Source organism: Ruditapes philippinarum, unplaced genomic scaffold (assembly GCF_026571515.1).
Source record: "Ruditapes philippinarum isolate M1 unplaced genomic scaffold, ASM2657151v2 ctg445_1_1_1_1, whole genome shotgun sequence".
NCBI classification, from domain to species: Eukaryota; Metazoa; Mollusca; class Bivalvia; order Venerida; family Veneridae; genus Ruditapes; species Ruditapes philippinarum.
In genome coordinates, this window is record NW_026856225.1 from 229,269 (window position 1) to 250,558 (window position 21,290).

The window sequence follows — 21,290 nt, forward strand, 5'->3', positions numbered from 1 at the left end:
CAGTTGAATGATTTTTGGGTGAGTTATGGCCCTTTGATAAAAAGGTGTTTTTTTCTGTTTGTTGCCAGATACACAAAAGCTTGTCCGGTCTACTCCTCAAAAACTACTGGTGCAATTTCATCCAAACTTTACAGGAATGATCAGTACCAAGTCTAGTTGTGCATATTGTCAGTATTTTCCGGTTCAATGATTTTTGTCAGAGTTATGGCCCTTTAATAATTTTTATTTTTAAAGTTTGTCCGGATTACTTCTCTTATACCACTAATGCAATTTCAATGAAACTTTACAGGATTGATCTGTAGCTCAAGTCCTTGCGCATATTGCACGGGTTTTCCGGTTGAATGATTTTTGGCCGAGTTATGGCCCTTTGATAAAAAGGTGTTTTTTTCTGTGTGTTGCCAGATACACAAAAGCTTGTCCGGACTACTCCTTATAAACTACTGGTGCAATTTTTGTCCAAACTTTACAGGAATGATCAGTACCAAGTCTAGTTGTGCACTGTCTGTCTGTCCGTCTGTCACAAAACTTGTCCCAACATAAAATTGGCCATCATGAGGCGACACATGTGATTACTGATCGCTCTTGTTATCAATATTCAAGTTAAAAACTGACATGATTAAATATTGCTTTCAGGATAATGTCCCAGGTCTTACAAATGTGCATTGTCATAATATTCAAGTATTCTAAGTTTCATGTTGATATCTTTAATGGTTATCAATTCATTCAACTTAATAAGCAATTTTTACCAAAATTCTTAATTAAAAAGTGTAAATGTCTAAAATATAAGTTTCAGAATAAAGCCCTTTGTCTAGCAACTGTGCCTTGTCACGATGACAAGTTTTCCAAAGTTTCATTTAGAAACCTTTCATAGTATTAAAATTATTCTACTTGATAGGCCATTTTTGACAAAAATAATTTAGGCCATTTGGAAAAAAATACTTAGTTAAAAAGGGGGCATAACTCTAAAGCTTCCAGAATTATTCTCTTTGTCTAACACATCTAATTTGGCATGATGAACAAGGTTCTGAGTTTCATTTAGAAACATTTCATAGTTTTAAAATCCTTCTACTTTAGAAGCAATTTTGACAAAAATTCCATGTAAAAATGGGCATAACTAAGAATTTAGCTTTCAGAATTATGCCCCTTGTCTGACAAGTGCAGCTTGTCATGATCAGCAACGCCAAGTATACCAAGTTTCATTGAAAATCTTTGAATAATGGGATATATTAAGGTTTTTGCACCATGCTACCATCACAGCAAATAGTTTAACTTTTTCTTCAAAAACAGACAAGCTAAACATGTATCAGTGAAGCTGTTGTTAAACCTTTGTTTTTTACTTTGTGTAAATTGGGTTACTTAGTGTTTTAACATGTTGATAGTCAGTTCAAATGTTTCCGCCCTTGTAATGTACTCAGTTTGTGTAAGATGACCCATGTTTAGAATGAACATATCAAAAACTTTTTTTCAAATAAATTTATTCATTTTTCGCCAAAATCCAAACAATTAGAATTCAAATATATTAAACATTTTTTAAATTATTAACATAATTAACTACAAAATTAAAACTTCCTGTATAAGAAATAATGATAAACATAATTATGTGACTTTAACAAAATTTATAAATGAAATATAACTATAACCTCCCTTCAATTCAAGTTCAACACTAACATGTCAATTCTGATACAGCTACACCTACAAGGATCTTGAACATTTATAACAATACTATTAACCAATAGAAGGAAGCCTGGTAGTGTTTAAATTTATATTTTTAGTATCTCTACTCTGTAGACGCCCTCTGTTCCTTAGAAGAGTGACAATGCTGATTCCAGTCAGTAAAAAGTTTATAATGGTTCCAATCCAAGCACTTACCTGTAATAAAAAATCAAAATTGAAAGTCAGCAATCCAGTTCAAAGTACTAAGACAAGTTAGGACCTACATGCTTTCAAAAAGACAGATATTACTATTAATTACCATTCTTTTGAAATTGGTAAAGTATTTTCTCTCATTTTTACACTTCTTTAAACTCTAAAATGAACAAAGATATGTGCTGTCTCCACATAACATAAATTGTAGAATGACTGGTAAGACTGTTAGGCTAGGCATTTTAGCCAAAAATAAGACCCAACCTCAAACAAATTCCTTCAGAAAAGATATTTGCATATTTGTTATCTACTATATATGTGTTGCTACAGGAAAAAAGTCCTCAAAAAAATTCGAAGTATAACATGCTAAAAATGTCATGTTTTGAAATCATGTGTTTTCAATTAGAATAATCTGTGAAATTAAATAACCCAGATATTCTACGCAAATATGGTAATTAACAAAGTAACACATTAACACACAAACATGCTTTATTTAATCCAAAACATTTCAACCAATGTTGATTACATTCAAAAAGTCGCAACACTGCATACATAATACATCATCATTTAGACTGGTATAAAACATTACCCCACCCACTAATGATAATTTTTTTTTTTACTTTAAGTCAGATTCCATTTAATATTCTAACAAATTAGCTCTACCAAGATTAAAGTTGTATGAATCTATCTAAATTCATATTATAATTCAAAATTGCAATACATTTTACACAAATAATTATTATAATTATTATTTATATACATTGTATTTGCATTTCTGTTCTGAAAATCAATCCTTCAATTAAATATCTTACCAGTGCTAAATTGCAATTACTTTACCATGGAAGTTTTGTAAGTAAAAAGACATTTTAAAATAAAATGAATCTTGAACTGAATGTTAAGACACTGAAAAAAACACAATGTTATCTCATCATTTTTGTCACAGAGACCCGACTATCCATATAGTCTGACAACGCTACACGTGTATATATACATATTGCCCTGCCCTTGTTCAATGCTGAAATTATATCTCCACTTTTTCGGCCGGTGCTGTTGAAACCTTTAGCCTGCCCTTTTCACAGAGACACATTGTTTCGTATCTGTAAAATTGTTACAACATAATATGATAAATAAAAATGCGAACTTTGCATTCTGCTTTTAAAATAAAACAATTTTATGTCAAACTGAAAATGTAGGTACATGTACTATGAAAAGCAAGATAGGATTGTGCTTTTAGATTTATATTTTTATATTGAATTATCTACAAATAATCAGGTACGTATATTAACATACGTACCTGAAATAATTCATACATTAATGAGGCACGTTTAGCCTCAGCAAAAACGTGCCTCAGCTTTCTTCTTTAGAAAATATGTTTCATGTTATGTTGTTATAACAAATTTAAAGCATGTAAATTGCCTATCGGCTGAAAGAAGCACTGACTGTGAAACATCATAATGTGCCATATAAGTAGGAAATACTGAACAAAACGGCACCTATACTTTCATACAGATAACTAAATTGGAAGTTTTGGTCGAGTGTTTAAGGTCACTGACTTCAAAACACTTGCTTCTCACGGTGTTAACGATGTAGGTTCGAGTCCTGTCTGGGTTTTGGAATCTATTATCTGACATAGCTTACCCAAACTAGCTTTATAGAATATTGGTGGTTCTACGCGCTAAAAATAATACCTATGTCACACTGTTTCCTTCACCAGTAAAGCTTGAAAGTTATTATATGACCTGTAAAGTGTTGATGTGACATAAAAACCAACAAACAAATCTCTGATCTTAGTAATTCCGAGAATGTAAGAAAACTGCAGTTTTGGACACTAAAAATAAAACACTTTTAAAAGAAAACCATTTAACTTTTTTACAAATGTGAATTCCCTTTAGAAAAGTTATATAATTATGCAGTAGCAAACAAAATTGAATCTGGTACACCAACTGTGTATTAAAAATATAGAGGGTTTTTCTTTGATTTACCTGTTAATTGCTTTTCAAAAATGCTGGATCTTTTCAAACAGAACCCATTTAGCCTCTCCTAACTTGGAAATATGGAAAGCTCTTGCCACATCCAATCAACGGATTGATTTATGTTTGCCAAAATATAAAAGGCTGGACTCTCGCTAAATATTGTCTTCTGCAATCAACCATCCCATACTATGTTTAGCCCTTCCTCTGAAAATAAGATATATAAGTCCATAAAACATTATCAAAAAGATATTAAAAAAGAAATAGTATTGAACTGATATAGTAGGGAAACGCCTGAGAAAATGTTGGTATGAGCAAACACTTTTGTATGTGCATTTATTATAATCATGCTGTAAAACAATGATGTAAATTTGTGTTGATATATCAATTTCTGTTGTATTACCAAACCTGAAAGACACCCAATTGTTTTGTTTTCATTCATTCAATAAGATATATCTACGTAAAAAACATTTTTCTCTCACAGCCCATTACCCCTTGTGTAGAAGTCACGTGTCTATCCATCTTCTAACTAATTATACAACAACTTTTCTATAAATGCTGACAACAACATGGAAAACATTACTTAAAATATACATACTATCGTGAAGGTAGATTATCAAGCTACACAACATTTTATTTAAAAGAAAACAATTGAAGCAAATTTAATATGTTATAATAAGAATCAAATGGTTTAGGGTCGGAAAAGATATGATTAACATCTATATCAAATGCAATTTTGAAGTCTGGTCTGTTTACACCTCATTTTAATTTTCTCTTTGAATATGTCATCTTAGTATTTAAGTAAATTTTGTGTTTTAAAACCATTTTGATAAGTGAAATCTATTGCATTTTGACATTAGATTATTAGACTTATCCAAATTGCCTAGAATGACAGAATAAAAATAGTTAAAACATAAGATATAAAACGTTGTAAAGAACAGAACAGAACATAATTTTATTTTGGATTTGTACATAGTGCATCATCACTTAGTAATAATATAAATACACAAATTGTAAAGATGTCACGTTTCTATTTAACAAATAATATAAGATTTAATATATATTATTGAATTTCATATAAAGCTGGAGAATGAACAATAATGGATTAAGAGAATATTATTACCACTAATATAAAACAATTTGTTACGCAGAGTATACAACAAATCAATTGAATTTTTAGTATAAATGTGTAACAAAATTTCAAAATTCAGTTGTTAGTACTAACAATAATGTTCCTGATTTTAATCGATTCTCTCAAATATTTAGCTAGATTAGTGAGTATAATTTTATTATTAGAAGAAATCAGTTCAATATCTACACATTGACGGACATTTGTAATAATATCGTTTCACATATATTTTTCCTTATGTCAACATAGCATGGGCATATCAAAACAAAATGGTATTCATCTTTTTACAACATAAACAATATCTTTCACTCCTTGGGGTTTTATTCTGACCATATAACCCGTTTGTACTCTTAGTGTATGTGCAGACATTCTAATTCTTGTGATGTAAAATCTAAGATCCTTTGGTAATATGTTAAGATAGTTTTCGTATGAATATAATTCTTTACAATTTTTATAAAGTTCTAAAACAGAATTACTAGTATTTTCTACAGATGAATGCCATATTTGTATATAATTATCAATAACTCTTTGTTTAAATATTTTTGGAAATAATTTACTATCTACGATATTATTTTCAAAAAAGTTTTCGGATAAACCATATATATCCAGCTTTTTTTTAATATCTGATACCCAGTTTTTTACATTTATAACAGTCAGATAAACTTAATTCATATGTTTTCCGTAAAATTATATTATCAGTATTTATCAATTTGCACCAAAACTTAATTATTCTTACGTATCGATTTATATACAATGGGTAACGGCCGAGTTCGCCGTATATACGAACAATGCTTGTATTGGCTCTAACATTTAAAATTCTTTTACAATACTTCAAGTGAATACGCTCAATTATCTTATGATTTGCTATAACCCCATACTCTCAGATGCATATGATATGATTGAACCTACAAAAGAATCAAATAATTGACATAATAATTCGGGTTTTAAATCCATGTCTTCTGTTAAGAAGTAAAAGTAATGTATAAAGTTTCAGTAACAGCTTCCTCATTAATAGGTAATAGTTTTAGCTTGATTAAACCCTATTGGATACGCTGTCTATTTTTCATATAACATGCTGGAATATTATCATTTCGCTTAGAAGTGCATTATGCATTACAAAATACGTTTGTTTACATCAAGTTAACATATTATTTGATTTAATTATGATTTCCACAATTCATAAAACATGCCAACTCTTTGAAATAAGTCAAATTTAACATTTTAAAAAATATCCCTAGATTTTCGTGATTTTGGTCACAACACGCTTCCGTAGAGAAGAAAAATTTACATAACTTGTGCATACACATTATTTTAAATACTCAGTAAGATGTGTGGTTAATTCTGTGCCATTTTAGATAATTGTACAAAAGAAAACAATATAGAACAGTGAGTAAAAGATAAACTCTCTTTTAATGATTACCTTATTCAAAATTGTGTTTAAAATCGCGAAATTATATGACACATTTTGTCATCTGCATAATCGATTGATTGGTGGTCAATTAAATCTATCTACTGACATATTTTTTCCTAAAATTTATACAGAAGAATATAAAACTGACTAAAATTACTCACCTTTGCACTAGGAATGCTGGATTGAAGTAACTTCAGATCTTTCAACGAAAATATAATAAACGTGACGTCACCGAACGTGCATAAAGTTAAAGTATGGTGTAATTTAAGAGACACATTTAAATATTGATTTTTACTAAATCTTTATGATCGATTTTTCAGGATTCTGCAAGGAGATTTTTTGAGGACTTTTTTCTCAAAATGTAGATAATGTTTATCTTTTATTTAATTGTGAAAACATTTCTGAAGGAATTAGTTTTACCATAATTTCTATTATGACTGGCCTATGTTTAAATTTGTTGATTGGGATTTAGAGACAAGTTTAGTTCTATATAAAACAAGAAATGTAAAATAACTGTTGATTACCTCTGACAAGGAATGCAAGAGAACAAAATTTGACAACTTCCCATTGGTAATAATTGGAGAGCACCTGCAAAAAAAACAGCAACAAAAAACATACAGATGATAGGAATATGAAGTTTCACTGGTGATCATTCATCAAATTTTGTTCTTTGATTGGTCATTTATTTTTTTTTATTTTTTTGTATTACAGTTCACATAAATAATACAAACTTGGTAGAAAGAGAGATGATTTGATTTCTATCTAAAGTACTAGTAACAATACATTAAACTGAATTTTAATTTTTGTTTCAGGCATTGTGCTAATAAAAAGATACAAAATATTTTCATGACAAACAGTTAAATCTGCCTTGAAACTACATGTATTATTTGAATAACAATATATAAAAAATGTTGTATATATATATAATATAAGAGTATCTGATGACAACATACATTTGACTGCCCAATATGTTGGAAATTGTTTTGAAGCCAATAGTTAACATACAAGCAGCAACAAGCGAGACAAGAGTTAAACCAGCATTCATCATAACAAAAACCATCATCCACATTCTATATCTGAAATGAATAGTGTGAAAAAATTATGTTACTTTTGGAGAAAATTTTGTCTATTATGTTACTTTTTGAGAAAATTTTGTCTGCTTTTTACAGGCAAAACGGAAACCTTTTTTTCTTCAAAATATTAATTTTATCATTGAAAAAAAATTAATTGGTAATGAAAATCTTACTATTGATTATACAGTAGTACTCACCCAATACCTTTGTCCTTCCTTGACTTGTTTGCTATATATCCAAAACCAACTCCAGCTAAAAGTCCAAATACTATTCCAAAGAAACCAGTACTAGAAACATAGCGGCATTCAGAACCATCTCCCCAAGTCATCATATAGCTTCGCTTGACTTTGTAAATCTTGGCATATAAAATGCATTTTCCATCAAGGTCTGACTGGAGAGAAAAATATAAACAAAAATAATTAATCTAAGATAAAATAGATATTCATTCATATTAAATGCAAACTCATTCATATTATATAAAATGCAAACAACACTGTTGAAAAGTCTTTTTATTTTGAAATTTTCATTGAACCAAATACGTTTGACAAAATTTGAACTACTGTCTACATTGTTAACAGCTTGAAGTTTAATAATCCCACTGAGATGTTAAATACTTATGTCAGTTAATAATTAGAAATTTCATCATTATTTGGTTTCATTTTCCTTATTAAATTCATCAAATGCAATTAAAAAAAAATTACACGATTCACTTCTAATGGAATAGCCAATAGAAATCCCGAAACAGCAACACAATAGTATAGAATACTTTGGAGTAGTATCAACAGGTCCATAATCAATGATGATTTCTTCAAAACTTGATTCTCAACTTCTGTAACTACTCACCTGAAATAAAATAATAAATTATACATAAGTTTATGCTTAATAACTCAACAGAGCACAGCCAAAGTAAGCTATCGTCATCACTCACCGTCGCCATAATTGTCTGGCCACACTTCTTTCATCAACATGTTCTCATAAACCTCTAAGTCAATAATATCAAAACATTCTGTTTATCTTTTAAAATTGTTAAAAACGACTCCTTCCATGCTGAACTCTGGTTGCCATCTGGTTGCCATGGCAACTGAAAGAAAAGTCTTATATATCATCTCTTAAACTATAAAGGCTAGATTTAACAAAAAAAACATCATCAAGGTTGTTCATAAAGCCCTGGGGTCAAATTTGGCCCAGCCCAAGGGGGTCAGTCAGGTTTACCATGTGTTTTTACAAGTGATGGAAATCGGATGAAATTTGTCCCAATCGATCATCGGTTCAGTCGGATGGGACCTAATCGATAACTTTCGAATAAAGTCGCGTTAAAAAGAAATAGGGAAGTAACATTTCTTACCAAGGCACTTTATTATATTTAGTAACATCAACTTCATTTAGCACTTTTCAACACAGTTTTAACCTTATTATAGTCATAATTTTACGAAATAGATTTTATTTTTCAATGGATGTCAAATAATAGCATTCACATCACATTATATTACTATTGTTTACATTACTTATTGATCCTGTTCAACTCCAAATTGTCTCTGAGTGATTTTTTGCGATCAGCGAGGTGTTCCTAAAAGAAAATTACCGTCAGAATTAATTCTCTTTGATACTTTAAACATTTTCGACAACGTCGCGGAACAAATTTTTGTGAATCGATTATTGTCGTTTTACATAACAGTAACTGATCATCGGCGACTTGCGACAATCGGAACATCACTAGTTTTTACTTTTTAGTAAATTCTTTAATAGGAGCTGCTACCCCCTAGAAGGGGCCAATTTTGACTTTTTCTTATTCCTTTAGTCAAACATGTCATTGGAGGAGGAATATTGTAGTAAAGAATACTCCTAGAAAACATTTATTTCAAGTGGATAATATTACTAAGTCAAGGTCATTTAAAGGTCAAGGTCATATTTAAATAAATCATCACGTCAGGTTTGTCATGAATGTTGTTTTGTCAAAAAATAAGTCAAAGTTTGAATATGGGTCACCTGGGGTCAAAAACTAGTTCATGCAGCCCAAACATGGAAAACCCATATTTGAACCAGAGTTAGATATCATTAAAACAACCTTAATCTGACCATTTTCAAGAATATTTAAAGAAACTGTAGCCACTAGTGTTAAGTTAACAAGATTTTTCTATTTTTGACACCAGTTTGACCTAGTTTTTCTTCTGAGATGACCCATTTTCAAACTCTTTTGAACGATTTCCGGGCAAATATCCTGATTAAGTTCTTTATTTTAAAGGGATACTCAGGCAAAATAATGGCAAAAATATAAAAATGATTTTCTGTACTCAAATCACCCTAAAATGACATTTCTTAAAGTCCCAACATGAATTTCTGTATAAATTCTATATATTTTGGGTTTGAAGTTTAAATATATCTATATATGTTGAACAAAATTTTGACGCGAACAGAATCACCGAATAGTTTAAAAACAAGTCATGCGATTTGAACAAACCCTGGAAGTTACAATAACAAATATTGTGGATATTGTATGATTGAAACAAGTCTAAGTAATTGATTTGACATGTTTTTTAACATTTCCAGAGTACAGAGTGACAACTATTGTGAAATTTTAGCGCTCTAACCTGACCCACGCGGGTCAAGTTAGGAAAACACCATTTTATTCTTTATATGGAGAAAAGTTTTGTTCTTTTGACTGTTTAGTGTATTCATTTTGGGGACATTTACAGAATAATGAATGAAAATTTCAAAACTAAGAAATGAAAATTTTGCCTGTGTCTCCCTTTAAGAGGCCATGTCTTTTCCCACAGCATGTACGGACAAGTGGAAATATTCAAGGACAAATAAGTCAAAATCAGATTTTGCCAGCCTTAATGACAGTTTTACAAAAGGGTTGTGCTTTTCCAAGATGGAAATGGAGCTGTTTAAATTGTTGAATTTCAGCCAAATTTGACAGAAATGTTAAATAAAGAATATTTTTAAGAATAAATATACTTTTTTGAGAACTTGTTAAAAATTTTGTCTTAGATTTATTCTATATTATTTGATGATGGGCCAAATACACAATAATTAAGTCACTGTACCTTGTCTTGCAAGCCTATACAATTCAATGTATACCCTGTCTTACAATTAGAAGCACATGATACTGCAAGAGCATTTTGACTGTTTTCATTTATCAGCCTCCCAGTTCAAATTGATATGAAACTATAAAAAATGTTTCAATACTAATCAAACCTGGCACACATGTGAACTGGACCATTGTCTTTGTTACAGTGTAATAATATCTGTCATATGTTGTGGTACAGAGGGGAACCGCCCAATGAGCGGTAACGAGGCTTGCCGAGTGGGCGGTAACGAGGGACGGATATTCCGATCCGAACCGCAAACATATGTCAGATATTTTTTCTTGCATATTCTGCCATATTATTTCATATTTAAAATGGTTTACCTTAATATGATATATGTTCATGGAAATTAAAGTCATTTCATCCATAACTACTTTCTTACAATAGCGTATGAACTTACAACTTAAATATCAACGGTGAAATGACGTCATCCTAAGCACATATTTCCCTTCTAAAACGACGTCATTTTAACGCGGTTCATTCATAAAGTGCGCTAAAATGATGTTGTTGTTTGGCACACAACTCATCGGCACCCCCTATGACAGAAGAAATTTCCGGCATGGGTAAATCTCACGGAAACGCCAGTCTGCTATGCAAGAATGCTTTATCTTAAATTTCCTGTTAGATCTACCATGGCATCGACGGGCATCACCTAAATCACTAATTTTTTTTTCCCCCTCAAAACTGATTTCAAAATGCTGCAACTTCTCAATGGATTGAGATAGAGTCAACAGCTTTTCATTGTTGGTTGCAGTAACCTTATCATCGACCTGAGCCCTCAGTCCTAAATTTTCCTTGGCAAAAGGGTGGGGGGTGTGCAGAAGGCCCCTCCAAACCCTGATCAGAAGGGGTACATCCCCAATCTGGCACCCCCTGATGTATCTTTTTGACAGGTGGCGGCGCCAAAAAAGTTATCGTCCGGTCATGTGTTTTGACGCTCATCTATTTTGACGCCATTTTTGTTTTGACCTAACAAATGACGAAAACGACCTCGCATGAAGTCATAATTTGCTGACTACACTGCAAGCATGTACATACAACGTATAACTAAAACATGTGGAAAGACAGAGACATTTCACTGAAAATACTTCACCTTTATCAAATTTACTGTATTTTTTCATCTTTTTACTAATGCAAATTCAATCGATGTTCATGCAAGCCATAATTTTTCAAATAAAGCCTTTGAAAAATCTTGACCTGCCCTTTTCTGTTTCTATCCTCCATTTTAAAATGTCTTATGAGTGTCATGTGACCAAAACTTTGCAAAGTGTCCTTAATATTCACTGTAGCACAAGGTGTACAGCTTATATTGTTTGAAAATGTTAATTGGTTTTTAATTGATACTGAGTAAAATTCAAAATGGGTTAACTATTGTATATAAAGTTTAAAAAAGAAAGAAAAAAATCATTTTTTCAAATCAACATATACCTATCTTTGCAACATCTTTCATTTTAGATATATTTTTCAGCCCTGTAAGCCAAATACAGATGCTATTCATCAAGATTAATGGTAAATACATTCAAAGTGAAAGAGACAGGTGCACCTATTAAGACCACTGCTAGGGTGTATGGCATTCCTAAATAATGGACAGTTTTATATGAAATAAAACATAATTTTAAGTTTTCACGATGTTGTTTCATTGCATGTTTGCTCATTAAAAATATTCTTTTGCTGTTCATATTACGTAACAGTGAAATATCCTTTTAAAATAACCACCCAATGAAAAAGTGTCATTTCATATGACTGTAAACAGCAATGGATGCCTCCATGGTCTGTTTACTCAAGTACAAAACTTAACTGATTTTGAATTTTTAACAAACATAAAAATGGTTTGCAGTGATAAACAACATGCCATAGTAACTTTATATTGTATATTATTTAATGATCAAGTTCAATATAAAAAATTGCACTAGTTAAACAGCTTAAGGGCGTCAAAACTAATGACTCTAGGATATTAATTTTTTTAACAACTTTTCACAAACAGAAGCATTAATCAGGCATTTTTTCACCATTTCAGTCTTCAAAAGCGGACGAAAAGGGCAATAAAAATGTGTGTATATGAGGAAATGGGTTAAACTAGCAACATTTTTTTGAAAATAGATCTTATTGTGCATAATTAACTTAAAATTTTACTTACTCGCCGATCAGTGATTGTGCAGACGCAACTAAAGGGTGTACTTGATTTACATTTATTTTGTCTCCAAATTAAGGTGACAACAGACACTTTCCGTGGTACTCACATAAATGTCATTTTAACCAACTAATTTTAGTAATAATTGTTATTTATTTAATCTTTGTGCATTAAATGTCGTTGATCAACATAAAAAATAACATATTTGAAAAAAATGCCTTTGTAAATGGTTGATTTTTAATAAAAATCCTAAAATTTTAAATCGTCATATCAAAGTCATTTTTATTTTTTTGTCATCAAACTTTTGGAAAATAAACATACTTATAATATCTGGGGAACCGTGTCTCAAATTTTTTCTATCTTTTCTCAAAAAAATATTACGTAACGTCAAACATTTTATGCGACTTTTTTTCACCATACATATTACGTAATTAAAGATAATTAAGTCGCTGATTGAGCAATCAAAAATCCCTGACACGGTTCCCTCCGTAAATAAATTCCCTTTCATGTGCTTTAAACCGCATGTTAATTGCTTGATTATTAAAAAGTTATGCCGATTCAAAGTTAGTCCGACCCGCATCAAACGAAGTGTCATAAATCGGCTGTTCTCTCTCGGGACCCCTACGTTTCATGCTAAATATTGCATAATACACAAATATCGCACCAGAGAGGGTCACAAGTTGCGCTAACATACTCTAACAACATTTTATGACCCAGTGACAATCTGACCAATTAAAAAGTTGCTGATTAATATCGTTTATAACAGAAATTTTTTCAAATCTTAACGTGATTTACTGTCGGTCGCACATGTCACGTGACTTTCGGTAAAATTTGAGGCACTCGGTGGGGGGAAATGGAACGTATTTGGCGCACCGCTAGCGGGTATTTAATTGTTTCACTTTTGAAGATTATTATTATTATCATCAGCATTATTATTATATTATACCAGTGTCACTCTGTCTGTGTATTCGTGTATGAAATTCCGTTAAAATATAAATTAAAAATAACAAAAAACTGAGCTTCTGATGGTCTTTTTAAAGTCCATGGTAAATGTAAAAATAAAAAACGAGATATTATATATTTTTCTTCCTCCAAATTTGAAATAAATGCTTGACATATTATAATAGAAATAAAAGGTATCACTCGATCATTATGATCTGACCTTTATGACTTCTTTTATCATGAAAATCATCTATGCACGGCATAGATATCCAGTTTCTACTGGGATATACAATAAATTCCATAACTTTGTCCAGGTTTATTAGTACTGTGTTCGATTTACTGGCGAACAATTTATTCAGAGCATTCACTGATAGTATATATTAATATCTTTTTTTATTGATTCATAGAGAAATGATCATCCTTAAACAAATCTAAAATGGTTTAGAAATTTGTCAGGGACACCTTACCACAAGTCATATAGGCGTTCACATAAAAAATGTTGTCTGTTTTTGTTGTTGTTTTACTTGACATTGTTAGAAAACGAGGTTGAATGTAAAGCACGCCGATGAATCCGTACAAAAGTCCATAAACTCAATGTAATATCTATCAGATTAACGGGACAGACAAATTATTTTCACACATTATGGATATTTTAGCAACTATATTTTAAATCAACCCGTGGTCGTGCGATTTGCCGCTATGCTTAATTATTTATGTTTCATACATTATGTTACGTACATTGGCCGACAATTTCTTATTTTATAAAAATGCTTAATAAAAGGTAGACGATATTCATAAAAGATGTTCGGTATTTGTACGATATATGAATTACGAGTAGTATGGACCAGTATGGACGGGTAATTCACGGATATATGGAACTACCGATTTCCCTCATTGATGCCTCAACAGGGGGCGGAGCGTTATCGATAATTGACAGGTTACGCGAATAGCAGATAAAAATGGTACAGGTACCGTTTTAAAACGTTTAAAAACACATTTTTTGGACTAACTGCTTCCAAAATTAAATCACGAATGTGTTCAGAAAAGGTTGATAAATCTACTAAGCAAAGAATCTCATTTTAGGTATTTTCAGTAATAATTGACTCCGTTGTCACCTTAATCGAGTAATCTTTAAAGATTCTGCATGAGGTACAAAAACTATCATAATTTAGCTTTGCGCTATACAGAGGGTATGAGCACTTAAACGTACGGTAGCCGAAAAAGTAGCCTTGTCTTGATAATACCTTCCAGCTCACGCCCCTATCGCTTCTGTATACTATATAGGGCCTCTCACCTCGGCTTCAGCTGCTGTAAACTCTAATAAAGTTTCACTGCATGTTCAGTGTGGCAATACCACGTGACATTGGCGTCATTTTCGGCATCATTTCCAAGACAAATGTTGCTCGATTCGGAAAAGAAAATAGCCGTAAATATTTTATTTCTGTACCAATTTCTTTGGGATATGCACCAGTCTACGGGGAAAATTATAAGCTTTCCACAGAATATTGGATCATCGTCAGTTTATAAGCCGTTTTATCAAAACACTTTGCATAACCTTGGAAGTTGCTTGTATTAGAGCGGGCTTCAGTTGCAAGCTATTTCGTTTTCTGGCGTTATCTGGTCTACGTCGTGATTAAAAAGTCAGGTTTACATCAACCGGGAGTACGGAAGGCAAAACTCTACCTAAATATGTTCATATTTTTATTATGAATGACATAAATCTTAAATTTTTCTTCAATTGTCAATTCTGGCACCAGTTCCAAGTCGAAAAAAAAGGACTACAGTTTAAAGCAGATTTTAGAATCCGTTGCAAATGCAAAGCAATATGCCTACCGTTCTCTTTCTACAATTTAGTTTTTCATTGATGATCTTTCACAGAGAGATTGTGAAAAAACTGATTGTTCCTTAAAGCAATAACACTTACTTGTATCGCAATAGCGCACGTCAAATTTTTGTATGATACTTTTACTAAAGCTTTAGATGAAGGCCTTGAAGTAAGAGTTGTATTTTTTGATATAAGTAAAGCTTTTGATAAGGTGTGGCATAAGGGGCTTCTTTCTAAACTTCATCATGCAGGAATAAGAGGAAATCTTTTTAATTGGTTTTCTAGTTACCTCACTGATAGACAGCAGCGTGTGGTTTTACCTGGAAGTACTTCAGATCTTACCAATATGGAGGCTGGAGTTCCTCAGGGATCTATCTTAGGACCACTCTTGTTCCTTATCTTTATAAATGATATTGTTACAGATATTAACTCAAAAATTAATCTTTTTGCAGATGATACAAGTTTGTATATGATTGTAAAGTCTCCAGTAGAAACAGCAACTCAAATGCAATTGGATATTGAAAGATATCAAACTGGCTAAAACAATTGGCTTGTGTATTTCAATCCTAATAAATCTGAGTCAATGGTAATTTCTAAAAAGATGAATAAACCACACCATCCTCCATTGTCTATGTCTAATGTAAGCATCCATGTGGTTGAATCGCACAAACATCTGGGCTGTTTTCTTTCAGATGATGCTTCCTGGCATGAACATAATTATTTATTAAATTAAAAACTAGGCTTGGTCACGAATAATGTTATGAGACGTCTTAAGTATTTGCTTGATCGTAGATCATTGGAGGTTATATATTTTGCTTTTATTCGACCAGTTTTAGAATATTCTGATGTAGTTTGGGACAACTGTTCAAACTATGAAAAGGAAGAACTCGAAAAGATACAGCATGATGCTGCAAGAATTGTAAGTGGATGCACTAAACTTGTTTCCATATCTGAGCTCTATCACGAAATATGCTGGGAAAGTCTTGCTGAGCGCCGTCGTAAACATAAATTAATTTTATTCTTTAAGATGATAAATGGGATTTCTCCTGAATATCTGTGTAATCTTGTTCCTAATACAGTAGGTGAAACAAGTCAGTATAATCTTCGTAACTCAACAAATCTCCAAATTATACCTACAAGAACTTCTCTATACGCTAATTCTTTTGTTCCTTCAACATTAAAAGAATGGAATGAGTTACCACTCAATGTAAGAAATGCAAACTCATTAAACAATTTTAAGTCTCTCCTAAATCAGGGAAGTAGCAAAAGCAATTCTTTATTCTATTACGGTGACAGGAAATATCAAATACTTCACACGCGACTCCGGAGAAATTGCAGCTCTCTCAATCAACATTTATTTTTAAAGAATATTGTTCAATCGCCCCTTTGTCAGTGTGGTGAAATTGAGTCAACCTACCACTATTTTTATGAATGTCAAAGATTTGATAACATAAGATGTATTCTGTTTAATACAGTATCAAATATTATAGCTCCTTCATTAGAGATCATCTTGTTCGGAACGGAATCCAAATCAATTGAAGCAAATCGAAGATTATATTTTCTGCAGTTCATAAATATATCAAACTAAGTAAGAGGTTCGAAACATGATTTATTAATACATCTTGTACTCATTATCACAGTCGTTTTTTTTTACCATTAAATTTGTATTCTCCAGAACCAGCCAAAGCAAGTCAGTTCTTAATGTGCTAGGATAACGTTATATTTACAACTAATTCCCCCAATTTATTATATATGTCTGAATATGTATGTATCCTTAAGGGTTTTTTTTCTCTAACATATGTATATCTAATATATGTATATGAATTCATACACATTGTCTCAGTAGATTGATGCCATCACTTTGTTGTTAATTCAAAATAGAGTCGGAGAAGAACTATATAAGATTTTATATCTTTCGTTCTAATCCATTTCATCATTGTATATATTGAATTATTGTATATTATGAACTGTGTATGATTATGAATAAAATATGTTTAAACTAAATCACGTAGATTTAGTCCTGTCGGAAAATAATATTTTGGTTTCGTTTTGAAGATGTTTAAAGTGTTGCTTATTTTATCCTATGTATTAAAATGTGTTTTATTCTATTTCACAATGGCGAAATTTCACAATGGCGAAATTGATAAGAAATACATGTGCTCTCAGTGAGAGAAAGAGTTAAAATAAAAAAAAAAAAACACTTTGTATGCTATACACTTTAACGCGAGTGTTGTAAAGCTAAAGGTATTTTTTCAGTTTATTTTTGTAAAGAGTAACTGACAAACACTGACACTCGTGAATGTGACGAATAGGTTCTTCTGTCCCCAAAAGAGAGACTTTTAAAAGGTATATATATTTTCTGGAATTGTTGTATAATAAATTTCTATAGAGTTTGATAAACGTAATCACAATTTGAACTTGGAACTTTGCCGTGTAAATCTGATAGTATTGTTACTTAGTTGCATTACTTGTGATTCTCTATTTATAAAAAAAGACCCAAAATTGCCATGAATAAGAACGAGAATGGACGCCATGTCGAGTAAACAAAGTAGAAAATAGTAAACAGATAAATGATTTTACAAACTAACAGCCATCGATCACAGTCAAATTTCTTGAAACAAAACATTCAAAAAGACGGCAATAACAATGATTATCAATAATTATATAAATATTTACATTAACATCTGTAATAGCAACATCGACAAAATCTATGACTGGGGTCCATATGCCACTGATGCGTCCATTGAATAATTGATAGCTAACATAAGCTTAGTAAAATTACGATTACATTTGAAGAGTATATTCAATTTTCACCCTTCAACTGTCAAATGACTTACTTCTTTATTTACATATCAGATGATTCACTTATTTAGTATATGCGTCATGTTTATCATGTTTTAGATTTTAATGTATGGTCCTTTTTTATATCTTAAAATGCTACAAAAAGCCTGTTGAGGACATCTGCAGGTCACGCCGCGTGCAATAATTCATGCATTTATAGCCAATGACCACATCGATAAGAAATAGTCCCAAATAGCCCTATCGTTTTTATTCAGTTGAAAGAGACATTATTGTTAAAAAGTTCTACTCGATTTAAATGTGTTCAAACCATAAATATTCCGTTCCCTTCCTCTCTTTACAATGTATATTGGTGAGCTCTCTGATAAAGCTGAGTTGACTGATATAATTAACTAAATTTGTCAGATATGCAGTTTATCAACAGAAATAAATGCAATTATAAAATAGATAGTGTTTAATAGTGTGTTTAATTGTGTTCTTAAGTGAACGAAGTTATATCCAGTTCACGAAAAACGGTTACCGTGGGTATGAAAACAGGATGTAAAAACATTTTTTATCAACGAGTGCCACTGTGTTCTATCATACACGTTCATTGGACAGGCTAGCTTAGTCAATCCGAGCCTGCAACATTTTCAATTTTGCCGTTTTTGGCGATATTTAGGGTTTTTGTTTTCAATCCCACGTTTAGTATTGCTACATGACACAAATAGATTTTTCATAATCATTACCGTGAAAGAACAATGATTAAAGAGCAAATCAATTTCTTTACAAATCGTCGCGTCAATTCCAAAATGTTCTATCTTCAATTTTTTGAAAAATGGAGATATTTATACCACTGGAAAGCTGTTGAAGAGACCTACATAAACAAATGACTTAGAACATCATATCTCTAATTTTGAGGAAGGTAATACCAATTCAATTATGTTCTATCTCAGAAAGTGACCAACACTTTGTTTCCAATATGTTCTATCTTCTGGACCAATGGGATGTACAAGATCATACCACGTGACGCTTTATTTACACTTTCAATGTACACATTTTCAATTTGATTTACACAGGAAAAAATCACAAAATATGTAAGTGTGTTGCTTATATTCATACATAGATATTCATAGATTTTGCATAATATTTGTATTAGAAACATTTATAATTGACCAGCCTAATAGATTAAACATACTAACTGAATAAAGGGTCTATGAAGTGAAAGTCATTGTAGACTTTACCAGATGTACGGATAACATTTTCGGATAAAGTAAATATACAGGCTATGTAAATCATTTCAACTTTTGTTTCTAAAGTGATTAAGTGATAAGAAATGTGACATTATGTTGAATATTTCTTTATTGCAGGGTATCACTCTCTTTTCTGCCTGACGAGGTCCTTATTCGGATTTTGAGCAATCTTGATATCCAGTTCTTGTTGAAGTCAGTTTGCAGAGTTTCTAAGAGATTAAGCTTCATAATAAACAGGTATTCAGTGCTTTGGAGAGATTTTGAATTTGAGCATCCTTTGACACTATCAGAGAATGATCTTCTTAATATCTTAAAACATTCAAGACAGTTTCAGACAATGATGTTACCTTACACAACCTATAGGTGTGAGGTGCTTAACATAGACATACTTTTTCTGTAAAGCATTTTAGTGGATTGAATTTATTTTGGCTGAGTTTAAGCAGATGTCCTATATCAACAATATGTTTCCTCACAGATTGTCCAAAACTTGAAATACTTGACCTCTCTGAATGCAGTAATCTAGTAGATGATGACTTCAAAGCCATTAAAAGCTGCAGGCCATCTTAGCCAACTGAATGTTGCATTTACACAAATTACACCGTCCATGTTAATTGAATTATGCAAGTACATTGCTTTGATTACTTTGGATGTTACTGGTGTGAAAAATAGGTCTTCATGATTGTGAAGAAATCTTATCTGAACAGTACAACACAATGTTTTATTTCCAGATATTCCTAGATAACACAGTTGACAGATCTGAATTAAAAAACCAAATTTAAAAGAGATGCATGCACTGTTCAATTAGAGTTATAAGTCAGGTGTTGAATAAGTCTTTTGATGCAATACACCTTGTGACTGAAGACAGTAATGATACTAATTGTTTTATTGAAAATGTAGAAACTGAAAAGTGTCTAAACGCAACTAATAGTGATAATGAGCCGTGCGAAGGAGACCAAAGTTTAAATGTGTTTCACACTGACGATAATGACATTTCAGAAAATTTACAATAATTATATGATGTGGTGCCCGATGAAATTGTATTACATGATGAACCTAATGAAAACCTTATAATTGAAGAAAATGGTAAAACATACTTAAACCTAGACTTAGTCGAACAAGGTAGTCGTTCTGAAGATAGTACGGATCTAAACAATAATACTCAACAGGAATCTGAGTCACCAGTATTACAGATAAATGATCGTCGTAATTCTATGCCAAAGTCTCCTCGTGAAAACAACAGTGATAGCCAGCAAAATCAAAGTTTAAGTAACCTAGATAATAATGATACTATGATTGAACATGAAGGAACGTCATCTGTAGCTCTACAACAAACTGAAAAACCCAGAGGTAGAAAACGAGTGAAAGATGAAAGTAAATGGCAAAAGAATATTAGAAAGAGAAAGTACCAATCTGGTGAAGAGCATATTAATTCTTCAGGTAAAATATGTAGGAAGCGTGAAGTGCTAACAAAGAAAGATTGCATGGGAAATTGTAGATTTAAGTGCAGCCATTATTTTTCGAATACTGATAGAAAGGAAATTTTTGATGAATTCTGGAAATCAGATAAAAACGTTTTGTTTTTTCTACTACTACCGAGAGATCACAAAAGGTTTCAAAAAGGCTATCACATGCTTCGCGGAAGAATTTTACATACAAATATTATCTATTTACAACAAATGATCAAATTAAAACAAGAGTGTGCAAAGAGTTTTATCTTACAACACTTGATATCAGTCAACGAAGAATACAATGGCACTACAACAATATAGTGAGCCCAAAACAGAAAAAACATAGACAAAAAAGGATTTCAGAGGAAAGTTTGAATT

The 21,290-nt window shown here is 31.5% G+C and overlaps 1 protein-coding gene and 1 long non-coding RNA gene across 3 annotated transcripts; both read right to left on the minus strand.

The window, feature by feature from the left end:
* Nucleotides 1–1,442: 1,442 nt before the first annotated feature.
* Nucleotides 1,443–12,744, minus strand: LOC132745858 (transmembrane protein 179-like). 2 transcript variants are annotated; one of them, XM_060734858.1, is made up of 6 exons: nucleotides 12,673–12,744; nucleotides 8,148–8,289; nucleotides 7,644–7,837; nucleotides 7,327–7,449; nucleotides 6,898–6,961; nucleotides 1,448–1,869 (listed from the first exon to the last, which is right to left on the minus strand). In XM_060734858.1, the coding sequence occupies exons 2-6, from the start codon at nucleotides 8,235–8,237 to the stop codon at nucleotides 1,726–1,728; spliced, it is 615 nt and encodes a 204-aa protein (XP_060590841.1). In that variant the 5' UTR covers nucleotides 8,238–8,289; nucleotides 12,673–12,744; the 3' UTR covers nucleotides 1,448–1,725. The 2 variants fall into 2 exon arrangements, with proteins under 2 accessions (XP_060590844.1, XP_060590841.1); XM_060734861.1 differs by lacking the exon at nucleotides 12,673–12,744 and having other exon boundaries at nucleotides 1,443–1,869; nucleotides 8,213–8,289.
* On the minus strand, nucleotides 2,331–6,809 carry LOC132745851 (uncharacterized). Its single transcript, XR_009627909.1, has 3 exons — nucleotides 6,535–6,809; nucleotides 3,846–4,040; nucleotides 2,331–2,960 (listed from the first exon to the last, which is right to left on the minus strand). It is a non-coding gene; the product is annotated as an uncharacterized LOC132745851 (long non-coding RNA).
* Nucleotides 12,745–21,290: the final 8,546 nt, after the last annotated feature.